This window comes from Dicentrarchus labrax, unplaced genomic scaffold, assembly GCF_905237075.1.
Source record: "Dicentrarchus labrax unplaced genomic scaffold, dlabrax2021, whole genome shotgun sequence".
Taxonomy (NCBI): Eukaryota; Metazoa; Chordata; class Actinopteri; family Moronidae; genus Dicentrarchus; species Dicentrarchus labrax.
In genome coordinates, this window is record NW_026136719.1 from 16,645,545 (window position 1) to 16,671,405 (window position 25,861).

The 25,861-nt window shown below is 39.3% G+C and overlaps 4 protein-coding genes across 7 annotated transcripts in view; 2 read left to right on the plus strand and 2 right to left on the minus strand.

Moving 5' to 3' along the window:
* sbf2 (SET binding factor 2) overlaps nucleotides 1–3,018 on the minus strand; it is an 87,260-nt gene extending 84,242 nt beyond the window's left edge. For all 3 annotated transcript variants that reach the window (XM_051380375.1, XM_051380376.1, XM_051380374.1), the window contains exon 1: nucleotides 2,881–3,018. In XM_051380375.1, coding sequence (XP_051236335.1) covers nucleotides 2,881–2,935 — 55 coding nt within the window. In that variant the 5' untranslated portion in view covers nucleotides 2,936–3,018. The remainder of the gene's footprint in view (nucleotides 1–2,880) is intronic.
* Nucleotides 3,019–6,274: 3,256 nt separating this feature from the next.
* Nucleotides 6,275–8,729, plus strand: adma (adrenomedullin a). Its single transcript, XM_051380385.1, has 4 exons — nucleotides 6,275–6,416; nucleotides 7,017–7,119; nucleotides 7,237–7,362; nucleotides 7,478–8,729. The coding sequence occupies exons 2-4, from the start codon at nucleotides 7,025–7,027 to the stop codon at nucleotides 7,779–7,781; spliced, it is 525 nt and encodes a 174-aa protein (XP_051236345.1). The 5' UTR covers nucleotides 6,275–6,416; nucleotides 7,017–7,024; the 3' UTR covers nucleotides 7,782–8,729.
* Nucleotides 8,730–11,732: 3,003 nt separating this feature from the next.
* ampd3a (adenosine monophosphate deaminase 3a) lies at nucleotides 11,733–23,093 on the plus strand. 2 transcript variants are annotated; one of them, XM_051380381.1, is made up of 16 exons: nucleotides 11,733–11,812; nucleotides 12,320–12,396; nucleotides 16,930–17,152; nucleotides 17,316–17,496; nucleotides 17,679–17,844; nucleotides 17,938–18,157; nucleotides 18,289–18,418; nucleotides 18,535–18,729; nucleotides 18,923–19,054; nucleotides 19,137–19,300; nucleotides 19,412–19,538; nucleotides 20,130–20,293; nucleotides 20,670–20,790; nucleotides 21,712–21,885; nucleotides 22,056–22,166; nucleotides 22,280–23,093. In XM_051380381.1, exons 2-16 carry the CDS (start codon nucleotides 12,339–12,341, stop codon nucleotides 22,445–22,447), a joined length of 2,334 nt encoding a protein of 777 aa, XP_051236341.1. In that variant the 5' UTR covers nucleotides 11,733–11,812; nucleotides 12,320–12,338; the 3' UTR covers nucleotides 22,448–23,093. The 2 variants fall into 2 exon arrangements, with proteins under 2 accessions (XP_051236341.1, XP_051236342.1); XM_051380382.1 differs by lacking the exons at nucleotides 11,733–11,812; nucleotides 12,320–12,396 and adding an exon at nucleotides 13,918–14,071.
* lyve1a (lymphatic vessel endothelial hyaluronic receptor 1a) lies at nucleotides 23,084–25,472 on the minus strand. The gene is made up of 6 exons (XM_051380384.1): nucleotides 25,325–25,472; nucleotides 24,994–25,177; nucleotides 24,761–24,900; nucleotides 23,841–24,056; nucleotides 23,627–23,699; nucleotides 23,084–23,443 (listed from the first exon to the last, which is right to left on the minus strand). Exons 1-6 carry the CDS (start codon nucleotides 25,410–25,412, stop codon nucleotides 23,293–23,295), a joined length of 852 nt encoding a protein of 283 aa, XP_051236344.1. The 5' UTR covers nucleotides 25,413–25,472; the 3' UTR covers nucleotides 23,084–23,292.
* Between the last annotated feature and the right edge of the window lie 389 nt (nucleotides 25,473–25,861).

Below are 25,861 nucleotides of genomic sequence, written 5' to 3' on the forward strand. Positions count from 1 at the left end.
ACATTAACTCTTGCCAATAAAAAAAAAACAAAAAAAAACAAAACAATGCCCCATAAGAAAAATACAAACTATAGAGCAAGTTCAACGCAGACTGCATCCATCTAAACCAGCGTTTTCACATTCCAACATTATTCATGAAAATAATTCCATGGTTTGTGGCTCGTGACATTGGCCCCCAGGGAAGCAGACTCTGGTCCGATTTCTAATGGAGGAATCTGCCTCTCAGTTCAGGTTCCCTTTTATCATGCTCACCACAGCATATTCATTTTTCACATATCTGAAGCACTAAAATGACAAACTGCATACCTGCAATAGATTTAAGGTCAACAATAAACTATAGATTTAGAAGTTGCCCTACTTTTTTTTTTCACTTCAGTCTGCCACACCAAGCACAATGATTTGACCATTAGTTATGTGCCTCTCAATACATTTTTCTAAATAGGTCACCTGTCTCACAATGAAAATATTACAAGTGTTCATGCTGGAGACACATACCCTGGATTTATATTCATTCTCAAGGGGCTCCAAGTCAGTGAAACTGGATCGTGCAACTACAAGGCAATAATTGAATTTAGTGACCATCTTACTTTACAGTATTGCAACTTCGAGCCCACTGCACCGTATCTGCCTGTATTCCTACCTCCACACCACCCTGTGTCACCCAGAGAGATGCGCCATCACCACTAAAGCTGCACACTGGTGACACCAAGGTTTTTTCTACTTCAAAAGGCAATGCTTTCTGTTAACAACACTCCTTTTCCATGTTTAACAATTCCAATTGGAGTTTATTAAAAAAGTATAGATTCAGCATTAACAGGGACTGATTTCGTTTTTACAGTGTACTTCTGATCCACTACAGATTGGAACCAAGCCCATTCCTCAACAGATTGCATGCTTAGCGTTATTTCCAACTGATCCATCCATAGTAATCTAACAATGAGAATTGGGTCAGGCCAGTGGAGCAAAAGCCAGCGCAGCAGGCTTGCTGATGACCCTCGTCGGGATCCCTGGTTTGAATTAACAAGGAAGGTGGACAGGAAAAATCTGTTGTCTAGACAACCTGCTGCACATTTGCTGTGAACAGACAGGCCTCCATAAGCAAACTTCACCAGGCGAAGGCATTGCTCTGAACAGTGGAGAGAAATAGACATTTAGTATTTTTTTCTCTCCCCCCTTCAAGTCTTAAAGTCATTTTCATTTTCCAGTTCTGAGAAAATCACTCCCACTTACAAACAAGGGCATCTCTGCAGGACCCAAACCAGCAATTGATACGCTACATTACACTCAGCAAAACATAATAAAAGCAGACAACTACAATTCAATAAGGAGTGGGGGGATCATTCATGTCCTCCAGAGAGGCTTACATGTGGATGAGACATAAGCCTGCCACAGCACTCTAATAGACCACAATCTGAGATGGTAGACTTTTTATTACTCGCTCTCTCCACAATCAACTTCATCATCATCAGCAGCAGTGGCCGGTGGAGAAAAAAAACGAAACTTTCGGTCCCTGCGTTTCCTTGCAGGGAGACTGTCTGAATGTGAATCCATTCAGACTCTTCTGGTGACGCCAGGAACATTTTGTCCCTGGAGCACAAAAAATTAATTTGTCAGTTGGCGCTGGGATGCACAGAGCTGATGAAAGACAGTGTTTACCTATTGTGCATAGCAAGCTATGGTGACTAAGAGGATTCAGCTGCTTTGGCCCCTCTTTGACACACATGGTGCTGGACGGACGCCACTGAAAGAGGCTAAGAACTTGAATTTGTTCCCTCGAGGCAGATTTCCTGATTTTTTTTTTTTTTTTTTTTTACTTTCTCCAAGCTGCTCACTGAAAAACAATTCTCACTGGATTCTCACAAGCGAGATGATTGCAGAGGTTTTGAGCAACGTACTGTACAAATCATTTGGGAACATGGAAAATTAGAAATGTGATGACTCAACATGTGTGCAATGCCAAAAAAAAAAAAAAAAAAGGGTTTGAATCCATTTATCTATTAATGCTTAGAAATGTGTGCAAAGCTATTTCCTGAGATTTGACATGTTGCCTTAAAAGTGGAAGCAAAAGGGGGGTGAGTGGGTGGGGGAGGAGGTCCGAGTCCCACAGCAGAACAACAGAGGAGAGGGAGAAGAGGATCCGGATGGGCACAAGGACTGCCTTTCCTTTGCAGCTGTATAATGTTACGCCCATCATGAAAAAGTTGAGGACTCTTCCGGCAAAAACAAATATTACAACAAATCACTGACAGGTGCGGCTGCAGCGGGTAAAAATAGACCCCCCAAAAAAACATAAACAAAAACAGAGCGTGCAGGACAGGAAAGTAAGCTACCAACATTACACAATAAAAAAAACCCACAATGGATGCAACCAATACCGATCCTGATCCCGCTTGGTGCCCAAACCCAATATGATCGAGGAGGAGCAAGATTTTGGTTTCATGTGATCATTTCTGAGCGTTATTCAGTGTATCCCTCCCTCCCTCCCTGGACACTGACAGGAGCACGATCAACAGGGACAGGATGTGACAGATTTTTTTTTTTTGAATCCGTGAAAAAAAAAAAAAAAAAAAAAGTTTCGATCGACCCAAGACAAATATCGTAACGCGACTATGGGTAAATCAGGTGGGGGTGAGTTTGATCTGTAAACACACTGCCCCTCCGGATCATATTAAGTATCTGCCTGGTTAATGAGAGGAGGGAAGGAGGGGGAGGAAAAAAAGAAAAAAGAAAGTGTTTCCACTCTCGCCTGGTCGCTGTGTGGCTAGCTGTGAAGCTAAAGCAGCAAAAGCTATGTAGCATGAACATCATCACACACTGACTGACGGCCTGGACAACAAAACCTCAGCTTCCAGTTTCAATCTGCGAGCCGCCAAAACTTACCGGCTTTCTCCTGATCGTATCCCACGACAATAAAATAGTCAGCAAATCTAGCCATGTCTGCTGCTTTTCCCGATATATACCAACACAATTCAGCATTTTTCCTTCTTCCAAAGCACAGCCATGTTTGACAGAAGGAGTGTCACTGCGCCTGCGTGGAGGAGCGGGAGACATCCATGGGCGTGGGCCCTTCAGTTTATAAATACAGCACTGTGTCCCCAACAGAGTCTCTTTTTGGCCCTGTAGCGGTGGGGGGGGGGGTCTCCACCTTTTTTTAATACCACACCACAATAATACTATGTTTTACTGTAACAGCGGGGGGTATTCTGACAACCACAGCTGGGAAAGCTGTTAGAATTGCTGCCTTGTTAATGCAATAGATGGGAAAATACAACATTTCTGGATTGGCTGGAGACTTCCTGGGAGCTTTCCATCAGCTCCCAAAGGTCTAAAAACTCCCATTTTGAAAAGACCTGCCTCAAAGTCTTGATGAGATGAGAATAGAATTCACAGAAATTGTAGATAAATGTTAGAAATAAATATATCAAATAGCAACTTTGACAGAGCAATTTGGAATATTTGTATATATATCAACAGTGATTTCCATGAGGTTAAATAATAATAAAATAAGGATCATTTTAATGTGCCAGGGGCGCTTCAGTCAAGGAAATGTTATCCTGAGGGGTACATACAAGTCCTCAAACCAATTGCAATCACCAACTTAGTCAGGTCTGGCATCAGAGCAAAGGAATACTAGTTATATTAAAACCCACAACAACTCAGAAGAGATTAAGGTTCCCTCTTAACATGACAAAGCTGCTTCAGTTGGAACATTTAAATGATTAACTGCCACAAAAGAAAAATCATTTGTGGTCTTAAAAGTTCCTCTGTTAGGCTGAGCCTGGTTGTGATTTGACATAGTGTGAGGGACAGGGCAAACTCGTGTGGTTAGTGCAAAATATTGAATATTTATGAAAACGGGAAAAGCTGTCACAGGGATGTGGAAATCAGTACTAATGTGTGTGAGAGGAACACCCAAAACACCATCGCTGGGTTGTCTTTTCTTTCTTTCTTTCTTTCTTTTCTTTCTTTCTTTCTATCCCACTTATTGTTTTTGTTTGTTAGTTGTAGGGAGATGAAGACAGGGGTAGTCAACGGCTGAATTCGAGCCAAACCATGAAGAAATACAGACCGGATGTTTGCTTATTGTGTTTATCATTACAAAAGAATGTTGGGGAAAAGTCATAGGACCTTGAATAAAAAACATTTTCAGGTGACAGGTTCAACATAACATTATAATTATGAATCATCTTTCAAATGTGTGCCTTTGGGGTTGACACCCTCTTCTTCCTGGCACACACGGCATTAGTTGTTCGGGTTTCCTGCCACTCATACCTGCTCATTCACGAAAATAAGGACGTACAAAAACTGTCAGTCACCATATGACAGCAACATCATGAAGGACAAGAAAAAAGACTGCTATATAAGGAGCCAAAAAGCAACAGCAGAATTTTGTTGTCCTGATTGCACAATCTCTTGTTATAAACTCTGGTAAGGGGATTACTTGTGTGCCAGAGGCAATTATCATTACAAAGTGCTTACAAAACCTTTGCTGGTTTACAGCACATGTGTTTGACATTTATGTATTTTTTTTTTGGTTTAATATATGACACCATGTGTGGAATGAGGTCGCATGAGATATAAATAAACTCAGGAAGGTTTTGTGTTAGGGATTAAAAACAATACGATATGAATTACGGGTTGCTGATATGCTAGCGTGGAATGTGTGTGAATGTCAAGTGTTTGCTGAACATTATGTTGAAAGGCGCCGTTTTTCCCCTTTCTTTGAAACTGAAACAAAAATCAAAACTGAAAGCATTACTTAGCCCCCCTCTGTTAAGCTAATTTACACCACAACTTGTGGAAATTTCTACATTGGAATTTCTACACTAATAAAACCCAATGGTTTTTCTCTGGTATTTACAGCATTTCACACAATTAATAGATAGTCGATAGTTCTTTCTACACTAGCTGTGGGTCAGTGGGATGAAGGCTGTGATACACAAGAAGTTATTACCTCCTCAATGTGTTATTTCTGAAGGCATTTTCTGTCCCTATGGGCTTATTTTCCACATCTGCCTCATGGACCCCACTGACAGGGGTGTTGTTTTGAGCCTTACAGAATAAGCTGTTTTTCAATGCTCTGATTTTAAATATCTTTCTTTCTGTGTTGCTTTCACTTACTGAGTTTTAATACAGACACACATTGACATAGTGTGCTCATGTAAAACATGTTTCATGCAGGTTTAGAGTGACTCACTGTAGTGGCCATCCCATGAAGTCCAATAATGTGAGGGGGTGATATCTTCTGAGAGGTACAGGCAGACTTGATGGCTCTCCCATTGTCACCTAATGGATTCCTGTGTATGCATTCCTAAGTCATTACTTATACTTTATAACAGCAACAAATCAGCAGAATTACTTGTGTTACTTGTGTGTCTATAGTCTAATGTCTAAGTCAATATTGTTCATACGTCATTGAAGTCCATTTTCTGACTCAAGATTTATTCATATTAATTGTAAAATTCCAGTTCCCATTTATCCAAATAAATTACATAGTGAGTCCGGAGTCAAATATTTGCCTTGTACAAACAATTACATTGTCTATTGTGTTTACAGTTGGGCACACTTACAATATTGAATCAGTTACTCAATGCTTGTTTCTTTTCAAATCTCAGATTCATCATTCAGTGTGCTTCAAGATGACATCGAACTTCACTGTGTCAGGGAGTGCCATGAAAAGCGGACTGTGGAAACATTCCTTAAATTTTACTTTATACAACTAGCTAGTTGGACTGAAAGGAACGTTAACAAAAACTATACCTTCCTGACCTTAAAGTTTAAATATAACAAGATGAATGTTTAAACCTTTCCCTTTGTGATTATTTAGATTTATAATACCCCCCCTATAGAAAGCAGTCGGCTGAGATGAACATGTTGTACTCTTACTGGGACAGTGAGTCTAGCTTTTAACTTACATAACAGATGGCCATTCATGTGTTGCCATTATATACACAAATAGAAATTAAACAAGCAGCATTTAATGAGAATGTTAAAACTTTGTGGTTGCATCAGCCATGAAAGAGTTAAAGGTATGACTTATTGAAACAGTGAAAACAGGATACAATGGCTGCACTGCACTTATTGTGTGAATTCTGACACTATTTTCCTTTACTAGTTTAATTTTGTTTATTTAATTCTTTATCTTTTCCCTGTGTTGCGTTGTACTACATGAGCGCAGCACAGTAATGCATGGCTGGGTGGGGAAAAGGATGAGAGATTGTGTGTGTGTGTCAGTCAATGAGCCCCTCCCACCGCCTGTATAAAGGCTGCCTGTCTGGTGTGTAGGAGCTATTAGCAGAGTGACACAGCTGCCTTACAGAGCCAGTGGCAATTTCAAGAAACCTGTGGAGTACTCTTTTACAGCTGAATCTACAAGAAGAGCTTTCTCATCCAACTGAATTATTGGAGAATTAAAGGTATGTACACTTTCTTTTAAAGAGGCTATTGCTGTGCTCTGCTTCCAGCTGATGGCTTTATGCTTGCTTTTTCAGGGTCAGGGCACAAGTGTAGAGGCAAGGACAGGTTATCTGTCTGGTTATATAAGCAGTTCAGCTCTTAATGTGTGCGTCTGTGGAGGAATTGTCTTTAAGGAGTAAAGCATCCAACAGAGGCAGTACATTGTATATTGTTAATTATTTGCAAAATTAATTTAGCTATGTTTTGTTCTATTTAATGAGGTGACTGAGTAGAACAACATTTTAGTTTTTGTTTGACTTCTGAGCTGAGCCTATTTTGGACCCCTCATTGGTAGACTGTCCTTCGCATTATTGGCCAGGGGCCCAAAGCATGGTTGTAGGTTTACTTAACCGAGAAAAATCTGACCTTAGCTTAACATTTTAAATAAATGAATGATGAGTGCAAATAACTTGGCTTTTGGACTCTTGTGTAAGCAATCAACAGTATGGCAGGGAATACTGTATGAGTTTTACATGCATAAAGAGATGAAATGAATGCAGTTTAACATTATTTTTTGGCATGAATACATAATTAACAAATGTTTTCTCCACTCTCCACAGGAGTCAAAATGAAATTGATCTTCCAGTCCTTCCTCTATTGCTGTCTGCTGGCGACAGTAGCACACTGTGTGGAACTTGAAGTCAATCCGGAGTTGAAAAAAAGGTGAGTTATCTGATGAATAATTCATTTAATAATCACAACTGTCAAGCTTGTGACACCAATGATCTGTCTACTGAATTATCTACCTAAGACTGATGGATATGTTCTCTCCTCTTCCAGGATAAGCATATGGCTAGGGAGCAGATTGAGACGGGATCTTGACAGCGTATCAGTAGAGAAGACAGAAGAGTCGGAGCACTTTGTCAGACCAGAAGATATCAGGGATACTTTGCTGCCACATTCCAGGTAAGACACTGACCATGTAATCCTGAAAACAAACTGTCAAAAGGTATACTCCATTAACACCTCAGGAGTGAACAGCATGGATTAATGTCCTCTTGTCTCTCCCTCTGTCCTCCAGCACTGACATCAATGTCAGAACCAAGAGGTCTAAGAACTCAGCCAACCAGTCAAGAAGACAAGGTTGTTCGCTGGGCACCTGCACAGTGCACGACCTGGCACACCGCCTGCACCAACTCAATAACAAATTGAAGATCGGGAGTGCCCCCATTGACAAGATCAGCCCACAGGGATACGGCCGGAGGCGTCGATCTCTTCCAGTGCACAGAGTCACACTGAGGCTAGAGCAGGGCAGGCTGAGGCCCGTGTGGAGCATAACTGACTCACAAGTTCACAAGCTTGAGGCTCTCCTCAGACGGACATGAGCAGGACTTTGCAAGAGTTGGGAACAAAAGCGAGGGAGTAGTTCAGAGTTAGTGTTCTCTCTGCTCTGTTCTAAAATTCTCAAAATGCCTCAGACTTCTGCCAAGTATTCTCCAGCACATTTTTTCCAGGCATGAGGACTGAGTCAGAGCAAGATTGGTTGTGCTGAGTTTCTCTAAAGGCTGAGCTTTGCAGCTCAGCGACGTAGAGCGTGCAAACAACTGCAGCTGGCTTACAGACACTGGATGGCACAGCGTGGAGCAAACTACAGGTGCTGCTCTCTGCTTGGCAGAGGGAAAAGAAGAGTGCTAATACCTGGCAAAGTGGACACATCCTCTGGCTTAAAGAGGGAACTCTCTTCTAACATTCTGGGACTTTACACACTTCTTCCTCAAGGCCAGAACTCTGATAAGTGCTATCCTCTAAGGATTATACCACCATGTTCCAAACTGTCAGTACTTGTCTGCACTTTTCCATTTGGACTTTAAGTCAAATGAATCATCAGGAAAAGACATCTTCATCACAATGCCAAACAGGAAGATAGGCTACAGAGCTCTGAAGCTCTTTTGGACACTGTATAAGGGAAAATGCCTTAGATTCTGTGAGATATGTGCCAATCCACAATGGATTGAAATATACTTGAAAGTGTTATTGTTTGTACAAAACCATGTGCAATCTATATTTGTTTTTATTGCAGGTATATGTATATATGAATTCCTTTATTTAAATATTATAGAGAGGTTACATTAAAGTACTTATGCAGATAGAACTATTTTTGTACAGGAAGAAATATATATGGGCATTGTAGCTATTTGTCATTATTCTTTTGCAAACTGTGGTAATAGGATATCTGTTTTATAGGTATATTATATATTTGTAAATGTGTTCTATTTTATTTGTGTCAAAGCAATAACATTGTTATTCAATAAACATTTTGCATACAAAATCTAGACCTTGTCCAGACCTCCTTTGCTCCTGGCTCTTGTAAATTGAAAGTGGCACTCTATTGTCTGGAGTGCGCTGCTACAGCAGGACACAGAGCACCTGGTCTCTGTTAAGTGATTACAGGGTCTCATTAGAGCCTCCCCTCCTCTCACTACATTCCCCTAGTTATGACGCCCCCCTTCCCTTAAAAAAAAAGGGCAGACAGGGTGCCAGGCGCATTCCTGCTTGGTTCAGATCATATTTGTTGGCTCACCCCACACCACAGAGCAGCCCTAAAGCCATGAGAGGAGGCTGAGGCTTTAGCTCCATCTGTCTTCAATGGTAGATAGTTGGGACACGAGAAGGCCGATGTGGGGGGTTCCGGCCTAACATTCCTGCGAGAGCATCATGAAAACAGCTCCAACAAAGCACTGATCATGACCTTCACATTCAAGCAGACCACCAAGACTGAACAGCACTGAAAGGCTGTAGCAAAGAGGTCTTACTTGACACATTATCATCCCTTCTTCAGACTGAGTTCAGACTACACAACATAAGACACATATATTACAGATTTCTCTTTTAGCTGTATTCCTTTAATCTCTTTTTAATTAGGCCAACCCCACAATGCAAAGGGTACAACTGTTAACATGGGCACTGCACAGAGTGATGGACCATGAGAACCAACTGAGGATAGTCCATAAAGTGACAACCTTGAATCTTATTCTCTAGCTTCACTCGTTTGCATAAATTTGTGTAGCAATATACGCTTTATCACATATACAGATTTACAACAATAGATCAAGCCAGGAATTCACTGAATGGTATAAAGTCAAACAAACCAGAGATTCATAGTCAGATATTCACTGCCACTTGTTTGATGTCCCTCGTACTCATTACAAGCATGTCAGCTTTTCCTTTAAGCACTAACTGGACATTCACCCTGCCTTTATAAACAATTCTGAGTGAAATCATACAGGAAATGAAAGATAAACCTGTGACTGAATAAAATTATGTACAGCTTTAGTTTTTTGTAAAGCCCACAGAACCTCATACCAATTAAAAGTGTGATCATTGAGAATTAGAAATACTGGCTGGATACAGTTTTGGCTTTTGTTTTAATTCACTGGAAAAGCCAATTACAGCTGTTTAAAACGTTGTAGTATGATTGTGAACAGGATATACAGAAACAGAGTGAGTATCAAAAATGCATTGTATGTTCTCTATTGCCATCTAGTGAGATTCGATTGGTAAAACACAAACATTTTGGTGGATCTTTGTATGATTTATTTAATTAGATCAGACAGCTTAATTCAAAAGATTTTTAACTAGAAGTGGGAACAGCAATATGTCTTGCTTTACTACAGTATTTGCTTACAACCCATTCTTTTGCATGGAGGGATTTATACTTTGAAAAAGAGCTTACAATGTTACTTCAATAAAACATATTTTGGCAGCTTTCAGCTTTCTGAAATTGTATAGGTATAAGCACAAGTATAGGTTATGGCTAAATTCAACTGGCACAATGCACAGTTGCTACTACATGTCAATACCACAAGACCTGCCCCACATATGACTCAATGGCATTAGAGCAATAACAAATATTGTAAAGAAAGTAAAATAAAGTGAATGTGCCATCTAGTGGCTGATGAATATATAAATATAAATACATGTATTTCTACATTTTAAATGAGTATTGAGTTTGTGCACAAAACCTTTAGGGTAAAAAAATAGATCTGTGCCATTCAGTGTACTCTCTAAGTATGTGATGGTGTCACTCCTTTGGTAAGCCAATCAGCTGGTGACGCCAATGACGTAGTGAGAAACTGATCAGTGTAGGTCAGCTGGTAAATAAAATAATACTCACTTTCCAGGACTTACTGTATGCTAATCTCCAAGCCTTTTATTTTTTCTGACAGCTATCAACAGTATTATTTTAGGACCTGCCCTTTCCGCCAGGATGTCGGCTAAGACGTTTTAACTTTATTGCCAAAATGTGAGTGAAAATGATGTGTCTGGAGCTGCTGGGAAAATCAGGAAGTCAGGTATTAATAAGTTAATAAATGAATAAGGTTACAGTTTGTGGCGCTGCTCATTGAGTTCACTATTGAACAAAAGAGAGAGGAGGAGAGGAGGAGAAGGCAGATAAATAATCAGTCTGACAATACTGCTGTCAATCATAATAATACAGGCCCAGGGTTAAGAGTCAGTCCTCAACAGCCAGCTCTAAAAGTACCCTGATAACCTGAGCTGAGAGGATTAGCCTCATAATCTGAAACACTGTCAAGCTAAATCAGGGAATGTGGGCCCCCTGCTGCTTATTGCCACAGTAGTAAGTCTAGGTCCTCTCTCTTCTAAGACTGTGTGAGGAGTTCACCTATGCAAGACTGCTTATTCTGCTCTGCAAAGGTATCTGAAAAAGTGCTTTGATCTGGTTGTGAGACTCTACCCCAGAGACTGATGTTACCAGTGGTACAGACAGCTTGGAGTTTTAGTTTCTTTGCAACATGCAAAGAATACATGCACTAATAGACACTTACTCCCGCCATGACGTACACTGATGACGTAAGTCCAGACGAATGTACTGTAATTGTCTTAATCTTAGTTGAGGAACTGTAGTTAAAGAGACAGAAGTGAATTTACCTAGTGAAACCTGTTATATCATTTGTATATGTATTGTTTATTTCATCCCAAAACATTCTTACAATGCTGTTATTACTGTTATTAGTCTGCTCATGTCACGTGACAGCAAAATGTTCTGCAAATGAACTAAACACCCACAAGAGGACATGATTAGTCTCTTAGAACAGGAAAAACACAGATATTTCACATATTGATACATTTTTACCGTAATTCCCACTGCATTCACTACTACTCCCTGAAAACAGTTCAATGACCACGATGGCTGACTTCGGCATTCGATCAGCTGATGTCCTTGTACTAATCTGTGGCATTGAAAGAGTTAAGGATGGAGTGGTGTGCACTGCAGGGTGGTGGATGAGATATCATTTACTCTAGCCAAAACAAGAGCACAGCATGACTTAGATGTTTCTTTGAGGGAACCTGTGCACAGTTTATTTACACTTCAGAGACAGCAGAGCCCGAGCAGGTGAGTGAACTTCTTTAACATATTAGTAGTCTAATGTTGATGACCATGAATTGACAACGGGAGTCAAGAGAAGTCGTAGTTGTATTTATTTAGCATAATATCACAAATCACAAATTTGCCTCAAAGGGTCTCTACAATGTGTACAGCAAGGAAACCATCTATCCTTAGACCCTCGGTTTGGATAAGGGAAAACTGCCCCAAAAACCTTTTAATGGTGTAAAAATAGAAGAGGCAAACATCACTTTAAGAATCTTTGTATGTCTTCAAATTTCCATTCACAAAAATCTTGGCTTATAGTTATGTACTGTATAGTTCTGCTGTACATTATGTGAGACACTGTAACTGGTTTATGTGTATCCATATGCAAACCCATTTATTGGTGCAAAAGAAGAAACTAGACTTCCTGGAAATGTATCTGACAATTAATAGAGAATAGCTGTAAGCGAGCCTGCTTTGCATTCATGGGTGAGTGCACTTCCCTTCCCTTTTATCTTTATTCTTCTCCAGGCACTGACCACTGGGAAAGATGAGAAAAGGAGACACACCTCTTTTAAAGCAGCAGTCAAGTCCTTGCTTGGGAAAGAGTGAGCTTCTTTTCTTTCCCTCTGTCATCACTATCCCTATGTAATGTAAATGGTTTCTCTTGTGTTATTGACCTCTCTCTCAGATATGACTTTGACACAGAGCCAACATGGGGGCTCGGCTAATTACAGCAGTGACGTGTCTGAGAAAAGCCAAAAAAGACAAGATAAAGATGGCAGAATATAGTGCGCTGGGTCTAAGATAGGGCAATGAGTGGTGGAGTAATGGCCTCAACAAGCCTCCTCTGGGATTTACAGTGAATGGGAAATAATGAATGATGATCCTTACTTTCTAAGATGATATATGGTCAGCTCCATATTTCCACATTTCCAGTACATTTACAAGAGTGCACACACATACATCAGCCGAGAGTCGACAGTGAACACCATTAAGATACTCCCCACATTAGTGTCTAATAATGCTGTCTGGAGAGCTACGCCATAACACTATTTCTCAGACATCTGACCTGATGTTTCCTAAACCAGACCCTTTGATCAATAAGAGTCCAGTGGGAGTCCAGCAAGACAGAAATGCATTGTTATTGTTTAGGGATCGACTGATCACCCTGCAGTGGTGGGGTGGGAATCGGCAGTCACCTTGATGTTATTTTTTTCTCATTTAGGTCAATATCATATTTTTTTAAGGATCCAGTCCCTAAATGTGCTCCAGTCTAAAGGAAATTAACATTGATGTGTGTTTATAGCTACGTTACAAATGATATGAATGATGATGAGTTGTACCTCTCTAGGGAACGGAAGCATGCAGAAGCAACACGTGCAGTATCTGTTGACTCTCTGCCATACTTCTAAGAAACCGGACCACCTGTACGTAACAAGCAGATAGGATAAGAACAGATATGAACCAGATACACCTGGTTGTTAAGCAGAATTGTTGAAGCTCTGCAAACACATATTATCTGATAATAAAGCACATTTTTATGAATTCATAGTCAACAAATTCATAAATTCCATAGTTTATCTTTGTCCAGGCCGTAGTGAGAGAGATCATTTATCATGTTGGTTAAATGTATGATGATTATTTTACCACACTGACTGATAGAGGAGTGTTCTTCTCACCATTAATCCTTCAGCCTGGTCACCTAGTTATAAATAGGTGGGCACTGACAGCAAGACATACAATGCATTATGCATCTCTACTCATATATACAGATCGCAAATGGGAGAGGGAGTCAGTTGCTATCATGTACCTCTGAGTGGCAATCTGAGAGTAGCCTAATGGTGAGGAGGGTCTCTTCCTCACTCCTTATATATGTGTGCACAATGTACAGTTTGTAAGCACAAGAGTAAGATTGTGTTTCTTGTGAGTGTGTGTGTGTGTGTCTGAGAGAGACAGAAAGAGAGAGATAAATAGAGCAGTAGACAGCAGGCTCTGTCTAATCTGAGTGAGGCCCTCTCTTTGTTGACAGCCAGTTTTGACATATTCTCAGGATTAGCAGTCCTGTCAACATGATGCCGCTGGCTCCTTAAAATAGAAAGATGGGCAGTTGTAAAAACAAAACTGTAGTTGTGTGCCACTGTGGATTCATAGATTGACTTGAGTCTGACCCAGATAGATGCAGGCAGAATCTCTTAGGCTACCACTGATTCTGTACCGTGCTTCACTTTGTCCAACTTGAGATGACAGCAACCCCAGATATGGCTATGAGCGGCACTGAAGGTAAGCGCGGGACTGATGAGAGGCATATAAATGTAATACAAGATAATAGGCAAAATGGCTATGAAATCAAGTTACAGTATATGCTATTCTCTGCCTCACTGCACGCAGTCTGCTATATTTCAAGGCACATGGTCACCATAAAGGAGTCTGAGGCTGAGTTTGGTCAACAGCAAAATTAGACTGCAGTGTGGGGGAGATGAGTCCCCACTAAGGGTTGGGTCTCTCTGACTCTATAACCTAACAATGCATGACAGGGTTAGCATAATCCTAAATTAATTTTTGAAGAACTCATGAGTAAATTTTACTTAATTTATATAAAAAACAATCACAAAGACAATTACAAGAGCAGAATAAAATGTAAAATGTAAACTATTGTAACTTATACCAAGATCAGATTTGATTTTTTTTTTTTTTTTACCTAAACAACCTGACATATTTTATTAACAGTGTTTTTTAATGGTTAAACAAAACACTTTTTTTTAGCATTATGATGTTTAACGAAACCTTTATTTTCCAGCCACATCAGGTTCTTGACCCCGGTTGTCATGGTAACAGTTGAACTAGAGACGACTAGGCTAGTAAATGAGTTGAGACTTTAGTTAAAGTTAGTTTACTAACGTACATACATTATATGCTCAAAAAAAAAAAAAAAAAAAAAAAAATGTCAAAGTTATATTGAAATGAACTTACCGGCGTCATCACCTCAGCAGGATTAGTAACGTTAAATTAAAAGAACATGCTACTACTCAGGTCAGTAGCTAACTTAATAATAAATAACGTTTGCGTTAATGTTGTGTTGTAACGTTATATCCATGTTAACGTAGCTACGTTGGTTTAAAAGTAGCTAACCTATAACTAAGTTAACTTTCATAACACCGAAACAGGTAGCTTAACCGTGAACTAGTGTTTCTTTATTAGGTTAACTTACAGCTAACTTTAGCCGCGGACTGATTTTAAAAATGTGTGGTGAGGTTTCCATTACAGTGTCCCAATGAAGTTGTTTTCTGATTATAAGTATATTCATATTCATAATAGTATTGACTTGTTGCCTTACATGGAGGACACTTCTTCAAAAGAAAAATATAGCAGAGAATTATTAAGTTCAAAAAGTAAAGGCTGGAACACAGGATAACAGAAAAAGCAAAATATGTAGGACAACAAAGCTAGGTAATGGAATAAAAATAATAAATGTTGATAATGAGTGTTAAATTAACTAGGATGTGGTAAGAAACAACATGTACATACAACAGAAAATGCCAGTAACTAGATAAGATAAGATAAGATAAGATATATAGTTTATTAATTATAATATAATAATAATAAGTTTCTCAATTATTATGTTCCCTTCTGCTTACAATTCATTCACTCTCTGTTTCTGGGTATGTTTTCATGGGTTTCTTTCAGTTGTTGGACAGGATTTGGCTCTCACTCTAAACTAATACTGTTTTCAACTCAAATGAGATGTGTGTGTGTGTGTGTGTGTGTGTGTGTGTGTACCTGACTGTGAAAAGGTGAGGGAAAAGAAAGGTATTTGTTTCACAGAAATTATTTTGGAGTGTATGAGAGAACACTTAATAATTCATAAGGCCATCATCTCTCCAGATCAATACAACTTTATGAGCCTATCCCTTTTCCCATTGTACATGTGGGGCCATAAAGCTCCACAGCAGCGGTGATGCACACAGCTGTTGTCAGGATAGTGTTGTGTGTCCGGAATGATAAGCTTCCTGGAAGCACCGTGGCAGAGTGGAAAATTGGCTTCTATGACACCATGCAACTTGGCCTTTCTCTGTAGTTGCTTCTGCACTTCAATGACCAGAACTGTATCCTGTATCACTGAGGATATCAACAAGACACTATTAGTTCACCCAGGTTATCTCCTTGCAGAAATAGACAGTTCTCTGTTTGACATACCTCCAGTACTGTACGTGTCAGCAAGCATGGTGAATGACTGTAACCAGATGGATCATATCCAGGATTACATACTGTAGTAAAATTAAACAATACGATATACTGTTGATAAGGGCTTAAAGAGAAATGCTACCATTGTTTTTTATTAAGCCATAAATGAGACTATGAAGCAACATGTCAGGAATAGCTCAGGAAGATTCCTACGAAGGTGTCATGAATCTGGAGAATTAAATGGAGCTATCTGACAGGTTATTTTCAAATGTCATTGTACCAGTGCACAATTCAAAATGCTTTCAATTTAGTGTGATGGTAATCCCATGAATATTCCACAGGACTAGTGTTTCCATTACAGTATGCAGTTGTTTGCTGATAATAATAAACTTTATTGTTATAGCACCTTTCAAAATAGTATTGACTTGTTTTACATGGACGACACTTCTTAAAAAGAAAAAGATTTCAAAGAATTAGTTAGTAATGAAAAGTTCAACAAGCAAAACGGGAACACAGGATAACAGAAAAAGCTAATAATGTACAACAACTAAGCTATGTAATGGAATAAAATGAATAAATGTTGATAATGACTATTACATTAGCCAGGACATATGCTGGTTTATTTGTTGCAACACAAGAAGTGATTTTTTATGGGTTTAATTTGGAGTTGTGTTGAGGAGTTGTCCTGCAGGACATGAACAACTGCAGCAGTGTAATGTAATTTGTGCTAACATAAGCAATTCACACAGGGCTCTCCAGGTGGTCATACAGTGCAGCAGTTAGCTCTTGAATGTACTGCCCTCAAACCCTCATACAGGTAGATTTGCTTGTTTACAAAACAGCAAAAGCTGGTCTGAGCAAGTAAAGCTCTGATAAGGAGGGCAGGTCCTCTGTGAATCCTATAATTGCATGTCACTGTCACCAGTCATTTTACTGTAGCTTCTACCTCCTTGCAGATATGCCACGTCAATTCCCAAAGGTAACTCTGAGTGAGGCAGAGGAGGAAACGCAACTGCTAGCAGAGAAAGTATATGCATCAGCGCTAAAGGAAGAAGACCACAAGGATGCCTTATCAATGTTCACCGTGCCTGAGGACTGCCCAATTGGCCTCCAGCAAGCCAAGGAACATGAACTGCTTAAGGAGCTGGCAGAGCAACAGTCAGAAGAGAGTACCAAGAGGTAGGCCCTGCTATTGATCTGGCACCAAATCACAGGGAATGTTGTTTTCAATCAGATGAATGTCACAAATGATCTTAAGGCAAATAAAAACAAAAACTGTATAAGCAATTGTGTCATGACTTGGGGGGAAGTTACATTTGCTTATATGAATTATGTTTTGCAGGAGGAAAAGCTTGAAGATGATTCGTTCCCAGTCAATGTCCCTGCAGATCCCAGTGAATACAGACTGGACGCGGTCAGTGGCAGTTACACCATTCCTGTCCCCTAGCTCCACCTGCTCATCATTGCCAGAAAACTGCCCTGATTACCAGAGGGTCACTATTAGTGGTGATTACTGTGCTGGAGTAAGTATTATAAACAGCAGTATACATCACAGTTAAGGAAATTAGTGCTTTTGCAGCTTTACACATCTAATTATTGTACACAGAATGTTGAGAAAATACGGCATATTTGTTCACTTACCAAAATGGCCTAGATAAGACAACATTTAAGATTAATTTATGTGTCATGTCCATTCCCCATTCAGATTACATTGGAGGACTATGAACAGGCAGCCAAAAGTCTGTTTAAGGCTCTGCTTATTCGTGAGAAATACTCAAAGCTAGCGTATCACAGATTCTGCAGAACCACTACCCAGTTCCTCCGCAGTGCTGAGAACATGAGATGGAGACAAGAAGAGGAAGTTCTACCAGGTCTGAAGTGTTTATACAATATGGTATTTGAACAGTTACACTCACTTATTCTATTTTATATGACAGTAACAGAACAATGTTGTGGCCCTCCAGATATGTGCCCGCATCCAACAGCTGGGGAAGATCCCTACAGCATGGACAACATCCCAGAGAACCTGAACTATGAACTGAAGATGAAGGATGGGATAGTGTATGTGTATGACAATGCCAAGGCTCTGAGAGAAAACCAGCCCCACGACCTTCCTTACCCAGACTTAGAGACCTTTGCCATTGACCTCAGTCACGTGCTGGCAATGATTGCAGATGGACCCACGTAAGTTGCCAAAACAAAAACACACTAGAGCCATGCTGGTTGAATAAATAGTCTTGGTTGTAGAACAAGTTGTTGCCACCTATATAGTACGTAATAACACTTACTAAACTGAGGTTGTCTCTAATTTTCAGGAAGACCTACTGTCACAGACGACTAAATTTCTTGAGTTCAAAGTTCTACCTCCATGAGATGCTCAATGAGATGGCTGAGCTAAAGGAACTAAAAAGTGTGCCTCACAGAGATTTCTACAATGTTCGAAAGGTCAGATTTCTATCCACAGGTGTTATAAAAACAACTATTTGTAAAAAAAAATAAAAAAGATTTAAACACTCAAGTTTCCCAGGAGACTGAACAGAGAAAATGTCTCTTTCTCTCAGGTGGACACACATATTCATGCAGCTGCTTGCATGTCTCAGAAACACCTGCTGACCTTCATCCAGAAAACATACAAGACTGATGCTGACCGTGTGGTGTTGGAAAAGGCTGGACAAAAGATGACTCTCCAGCAGGTTTTCCACAACCTCAATAAGGACCCCTATGACCTTACTGTGGACTCTCTGGATGTACATGCTGTAAGAAAATTAGAAAATGTTTTAGCATTATACTTTCATAAAATGTATAGGTTTCTCAATTATTATGTTCCTTCACGCTCTCTGCCTCTTATTTGTGTCACTTAAATTGCCAATGCAAGTAAGTACTAGTATCAACATTTTTCATGACCATTCTGGGTTCACAAATATGCTTTGTAATTTCTAAACTTTCCAGGGGAGACACACCTTCCACCGGTTTGATAAATTCAATTCCAAGTATAACCCAGTGGGAGCCAGTGAACTTCGAGAAATCTTCCTGAAAACAGACAACCTCATTGGTGGAGAGTACTTTGCTCACATCATAAAGGTAGCATATCATGTAATCATACATTTGAAGTCAGAACTGATGCAGAGACAGTTAAGCACACTCTACTTCTCACATTTAATAGGAAGTGGCCCATGACCTGGAGGAGAGTAAGTACCAGCATGCAGAGCCACGCCTTTCCATCTACGGACGCTCTCCAGAGGAGTGGGACAGTCTGTCTAAGTGGTTCATTCACCACAAAGTACACTCTCCAAACATGAGATGGATGATTCAAGTGCCCAGAATATAGTGAGTGCTCCAACCATAGGATAATTTCAATATTCTAATTTAAAAACATTTGTAAACATAAAATCTTGGCATTTTCCTAAAAATATAAGAGGATGTTTTTATGTGTTTCAGTGATATTTTCAAGTCAAAGAAGCTTGTACCTAACTTTGCCAAGATGCTGGAGAACATATTCCTGCCTCTATTTGAGGCCACTGTTAATCCACAGAAGCACAAAGAACTTCATGTTTTCCTCAAATATGTAAGCTGTTGTATTTTTTTTAGTGTTCATCATATTAAAACCTACAGATCAGGCCAGGTCAGGAGTATAGATGTTTTTATTGATTAAAGGTGTGTGTGCATAAACTCGAATAAGTAAATAATGAATCACAATATACAATATATATATATATATATATATATATATATATATATATATATGTATATACACATAAACAGTTATGATAATATAGATTATATCTTCATAGGAGAATTTCAAATAACGTACATTAATAAACAGTAAATTTCCCTTTATCTGCTTATAACCAAATCATAGTGTTTTATAAACCACTTATTAAATGTTTATGTAGTGCTTATAAATGCTAAAGGGGTGTTTAAAGTAAGGTGCGTTACTTTGTGAAAATGAATGCAGTAATTTGAAGGAAACACTAAATAATTCAAGAACAAGAATTATTAATTTGAGGTAATAAAGTAATTCATGGTTAAGAATTTTCAGAAAAGATTTCTAATATTTGTGACATAATTCTAAACATTTTTTACACTTGATACCCGCCAGGCTTCATAAGACCATCCCAGTAGTAAATGACTACATTTCATTCTCCTGCGTGTGTAGGTGTCTGGGTTTGACAGCGTGGACGATGAATCCAAACACAGTGATCACATGTTTTCCTTCAGGAGCCCAAAGCCAGAACAGTGGACTACAGATGACAACCCTCCCTACAGCTACTACATCTTCCACATGTATGCAAACATCATGGTCCTCAACAACCTCAGAAAGTAAGAGCTAAAGCCCTGTTCCTTCTTCACAACGCACCCCTTTTAATTAAAGCAGAGTGATTTGCTGTGAGATTGATGGAGGAACATTTTTTTTACAGTCTAGGACCTGACCTGATACTGTGGGTCCAGCACTCAGTGGACAGTTTACTTTGTAGAGCTCTCAGGGAAGAAAGAACTGTACAAGTACTGAACTATTGAACCCATACCCGATGAGAGCAACTTAGACATATCAATATGCAGTACAGTACAGTATCGCAGGATATCTATAAATACTCTCAGCATGATGAATACAAGGATGAACAAAATTAGACACTGTTCCATGATTTGCTCGTATATCGATTTAGTGGTTTATTATGTCCTTTTGTGTCCTCTGTAGAGAGCAAGGACTGAGCACCTTCCAGTTCCGTCCCCATTGTGGCGAAGCGGGATCAATCACTCATTTGGTCTCTGCCTTTCTCACGTCTGACAACATCTCACACGGACTCAACTTGAAGAAGGTACTTCAGATTTGTTACAGTGATAAAAATTCAGAGGCTGTCCACAGAATCTAAAAGGATCAAAGAGAAATTCTTCCCGGAGCTGGAAGGGGATAACATGAGGCTGCTGCCTTGTGGGCCAGCCCTAGCAAAACACCAATAAGTTAACGATCCTCTATACTTTGTCTTCCTGTTCAATTATATATTATGCATTATAGCTAAGATAGCGACCACAATGTGAGAACACAGACGAGTATGTATTTCAAATGAACTTTTCTTCCTTCCTAAAGTCTTTTTTGGTTTGAGTATTTTTCAGCTTGCGTGTGCAGATTTCTTGCTATTAGCGCTTCAGTTTACCGTGGAACAGCTGAATATGTGAGAACTGCAGGTGAGAGAGAGGAAAGTGGAAGCTTTGAATTTCCTGTGACTAAAAGAAAGTCCCAAAGAAAGAAAATTGATGACTCACTAATATTAATCTACAACCCAAACTGCACAAACAGTGTGATAGTCATTTTGTTCAAGGAGGCAGGACTCTCTTTTGTGGCTCTTTAGGTTTTCATTTGTGTAACTTATTCATTACAATTGCAATAATCCAACTACATCTCACTGTAAGTCTGGATAATGTGGATAGAGGCCCACAAATCCTAGTGTTAGATCAGGTAGGTTGTGGTTGTTTTAAAGAACCTCGAACAAAATTTTATGTTTTAGATAGACAATTCAATATATGAGTCCTTGTGCAGCCTGTAGGAGCTGCAGAACTGAAATACAGCACTAGCATTTATATATATAGCACTTAAACAGCTGAAATGATTTACGTGTACATCAAACAGTGGTTGAGCTCCTTTCCTAGCTTGGTGTACTGTGTGTGTGTGTGTGTGTGTGTGTACCATATGGGTTGCCAGAGCAGCATTTATTTATTTTTTTAACTTCATGTTCCCTCAGAGCCCTGTGCTGCAGTACCTGTACTACCTGGCCCAGGTGCCAATTGCAATGTCTCCACTCAGCAACAACAGTCTGTTCCTGGAATACTCCAAAAATCCTCTCAAAGAATTCCTGCACAAAGGCCTGTGTGTGTCCCTGTCCACAGATGATCCCATGCAGTTCCACTACACCAAGGTAAACTGATAGAAATACACAGAAGCTACGGTGTTTCAAGGTCACAGTTATGTATGTCAGAGTCTTAGTGTAAATTTCTGTATTATACATACTATTGCAGGGAGCTTTATATGGATTTAGTTCTGTACTGTTAATAATTCTTATCCACTGTTTGTGTGTCCGGATTCTAGGAACCACTGATGGAAGAGTACGCTATAGCTGCTCAGCTGTGGAAGCTCAGCACCTGTGATGTGTGTGAGATAGCCAGGAACAGTGTGCTGCAAAGTGGACTGTCTCACCAGGTACAGTGACACTTTCACTCCACCTTTATCATACCAGGCATTGCCAGGTCTCCATTACATTTAACCAACATTCATCCCATCTGTCTCTAATTTATTGCATTGTTTGTTTACAGGATAAGAAGCACTTCTTAGGGGTGAACTATCTGAAAGATGGACCTGAAGGGAACGATATCCGTCGGACCAATGTCGCCCAGATCCGCATGGCCTACAGACACGAGAACCTGTGCAATGAACTTAGCTTCATAGTCGACGCAGTGAAGTCTGAAGTTATGGATGAATAAAGCCGACTGCAGCATGCTGAGCTCTCAGTAATCAACCATTTACCATATACCTTTATTTTGAAAAGTGCCAGTGAGTGACTGGGATGATTAAATAGAAAATACAATATGCTGTCAATTACAAAGTCATGCTTAGCTCGTCACAAGTTGATAAGGAAGGAAATTGGTAAAGTGAATGTGCATGCCTTGGATTACTGGATGACTGATGGCACTTTGGCTCTCAAAGGTTTAGACAAAAGCTGTGGAGGGCCATGTGAATCCCATCATGTATAAACAATTGTACCTTACACTTCATTTTGTGCCGAGGGTATGTCATAAACTTGACGTTTTTCAGTTACTGTATACACCGTATATTGGACGTAAGAACACTTATGGTTGAAAGGGCTTCACACAATGTTAGTTCAGACCACTCTGATAAGAGATAAATGATGTCTGGGACATTTTCTCTGTCTCTCCCTTTAATAACTTGTTTTAAAGAGGCTCCTGGGAGTTTTTTGGAAAGATATCCATATTTTGAAAGATTTGACAGAGTTCATAATGTCATATGTCTTTTTAAAAAGTGCTTGAAATTGTTGTAGAAATGTTGCGTTTACATGTATGTTCATTATGTAAAGCAGTATGTTGAAAGAATAAAAAGTCTTCACAGTGATTGTATTGCAAATGTTGCCATCTAGTGGCTAAAATGCACCATTTTAATAACATCACATAACATATACAAAAATAAATGCTATTCCGTCTCATTACTTTCACACAAAACAAAGGACATAACACATCTTTGTCCTTAAAAAGAATATTACTAAGTAGTTGTCAACGGAGTCCTTCTTTAAAGTATTTTATCAGAAAAATGTTTATGTTGCTTCTGCTTCGTCACCCACTTCTATCCTCTCATCTTCCTGAGCAGCGATGTTGGTTTCCTTTATATTTTTCACACACGTCCACTCTTCTGTCTGGATGTTCTCTTGCTGCTGCTTCATGTCAGAGCTCAGAAAGCGTCTCCTCCTTTTCACAGAGAGAAATAAATAAATCATACTATGCACTATAATAGATGTAACAATAACAAAAGGAGAAACATGGTTTAATTTGTAGTGCCTGGAATTTTACACAAAAGAGAGATGCTTTGTCTCTTTCCCCAAAGTTTATAGACCCCATATATATAGTACTTTCATATGGAAAACCACTCACAATTTGATGTATGCCAGGATGATTACTGTAATAAGGAGAACGGCACAAACGGAGGTGATGAGTATAGCTGTTGCTGTAACAATAAAGCATGAAAGGAAAAAAACATTAGTCAAACAGAACAAAAATCACATCCAAACACTTATAATAAAAGGTCTTTACGTGTAGCTGTTGTCTGTATGTTTATATTTGTTGCTATCTATTATAATCCTCATACCTCCAGCAGAGCCTTGTGCACTGCTGACAAACCGTGCTGGTTCCACCTCATTGTCTATGGTTTCAGGAGTTGAGGTGGAAGAAGGAAGAAGGGTGGTGGAAGAGTGCATGTCCTGGGAGGAGTTTGCTGCCTTAGAATGAGATTGACTTTGCCCCGAGTAATTCCTGCTGTGCAAAGGGCTATCAGTTGTTGTATCCTTCAATTGTGTAGCCGCATCTGTGCATGTAGATTAGAGAGAGATTAGGTAAATGCCATTTCAACTTTTCAATTCAATTAAATTTTAGTATCAAATCATAAGTTATTATTATCTCAGGACACTTTTCAAATAGAGCAGGTCTAGACAATACTCCACACTTATTGACAGAGACCCAACAAGCAAGCATTTACTGTGCATGCCATTTGATAATTGTATGTTTTCATCGTTCATTATTTAAAATTAGTTTTAACCTTGTTGCTGAGGGAAAAAAAACATATCTGCCTCCCATTTGCAATCATGCCCTGATAGTAATGTCCTTGTACAGCTGTCTTCACTTAGTGTGGGAAAAATATTAAAAAGGCATTTCTAAATGGGTGTCTGGCAGTAATGATACATATGTATTTATTACAACAACCCTGTAAAATAAGCATAACACAAATGAGGAGGTTTAAACAAACATTTTATGTTATGTTTTCAGGAAATAATTTCAGTCTAACATTCATGTTTTGGAGCACAGGAGTTTTCCATGAAAAAAAAGTGTTATGTAGAATATACTAAAAATGCAGCTTAATCCAAATTCAGTGTAAATGTAAATGTAATCAGATAGTTTAAAGAACAAAAACCAGGGCTTTGTTAATAGCATGCATGATATCTTTAATTAACTGTTGCCTCTTAATGTGTAGTATAAAGCACTGGACAAAAATGCATATGAAAAATGTCATACCTGATTCATTAAAACAAAACACATCAAACTTTTGTGTAACAGAGGCTCGCCATGTCACCAAGCCAGTCTTGTTTTGGCCACAATTAAAAAGGGCATTTCTCCGAGGAATGACTGCAAAGTGTTCATCAATCCATCCAAACCTGAACAAAACAAAACATGACACAGCATCAGACCTTTATTCAACCCTGCTGAGATTACTGAGGTGATCTCGTGCATGCCTTCTCAAGTGTTACCTGCATGTTTCTAAACCTCTAGTGAGAGCTTCCTGTACTTGTGCTTTTGAGGCAATGTTCACACGGAGGGCCAAGCAGAGCCTTCGAGCGTCTGAGGCATTGAAGGTATACTGAGGCTGGTTGAGGTCATTTAAGTAGCTAACCTGGAATACTCCAGCAATACTTTGGTTTGCTGCTGGAAAAACTGGAAACAGCATATAAAACATTTGAAGATTTGGGTTCATAGAAGCTGTAAATGTGATGAAACATTTTCAAATTAAACAAGAAATTCTTCATTTATCTACAGAAACAAAACAGAATAGTTTACATATGAGCAAATATCAAAACCTACCTTTGATGTGGCTTGTGTCAATGTTCAGGCCAGAGATGACTGGAGTAATTGACAACACCGATGTGATGCAAAGCCAGAGCATATTCATGACTGGTCAGAGACGGAACGAATGCCAGGTATGACAAGTGTTGCACGCTTTATGTGTCTCGTCAGCTAAATGACAGGGTTAAATAGGGGTGATTCTGTTCACCAGGGTGTGTGGACTCTTGCCAGAAAGTAAAGGAAAAGGAAGAGGGAAGTACTGCTCATGGGTCAGATCAAGATCCATCATATGTTCTAGGAGAGGGCCCCAGGAGAAAAAGAGATAAAACTAATATGTCAACAGGAGACAAAGCTTTCTGTGGAAGGCAGTGTACGGTGAATTCATGTTCCACAAATAATTACATTTCTTGGCTAAGTCAAAATGCAGCTTATAATATAGCACAAAAAATTATAGTTTAAAAAAGAATGACGTTATACGTGTGATAGTGTCCTCATAGAGTAAGTGATTTGCACTGTTACTGACATCTGACACTGGGCACTCTGTCCAAATGATTT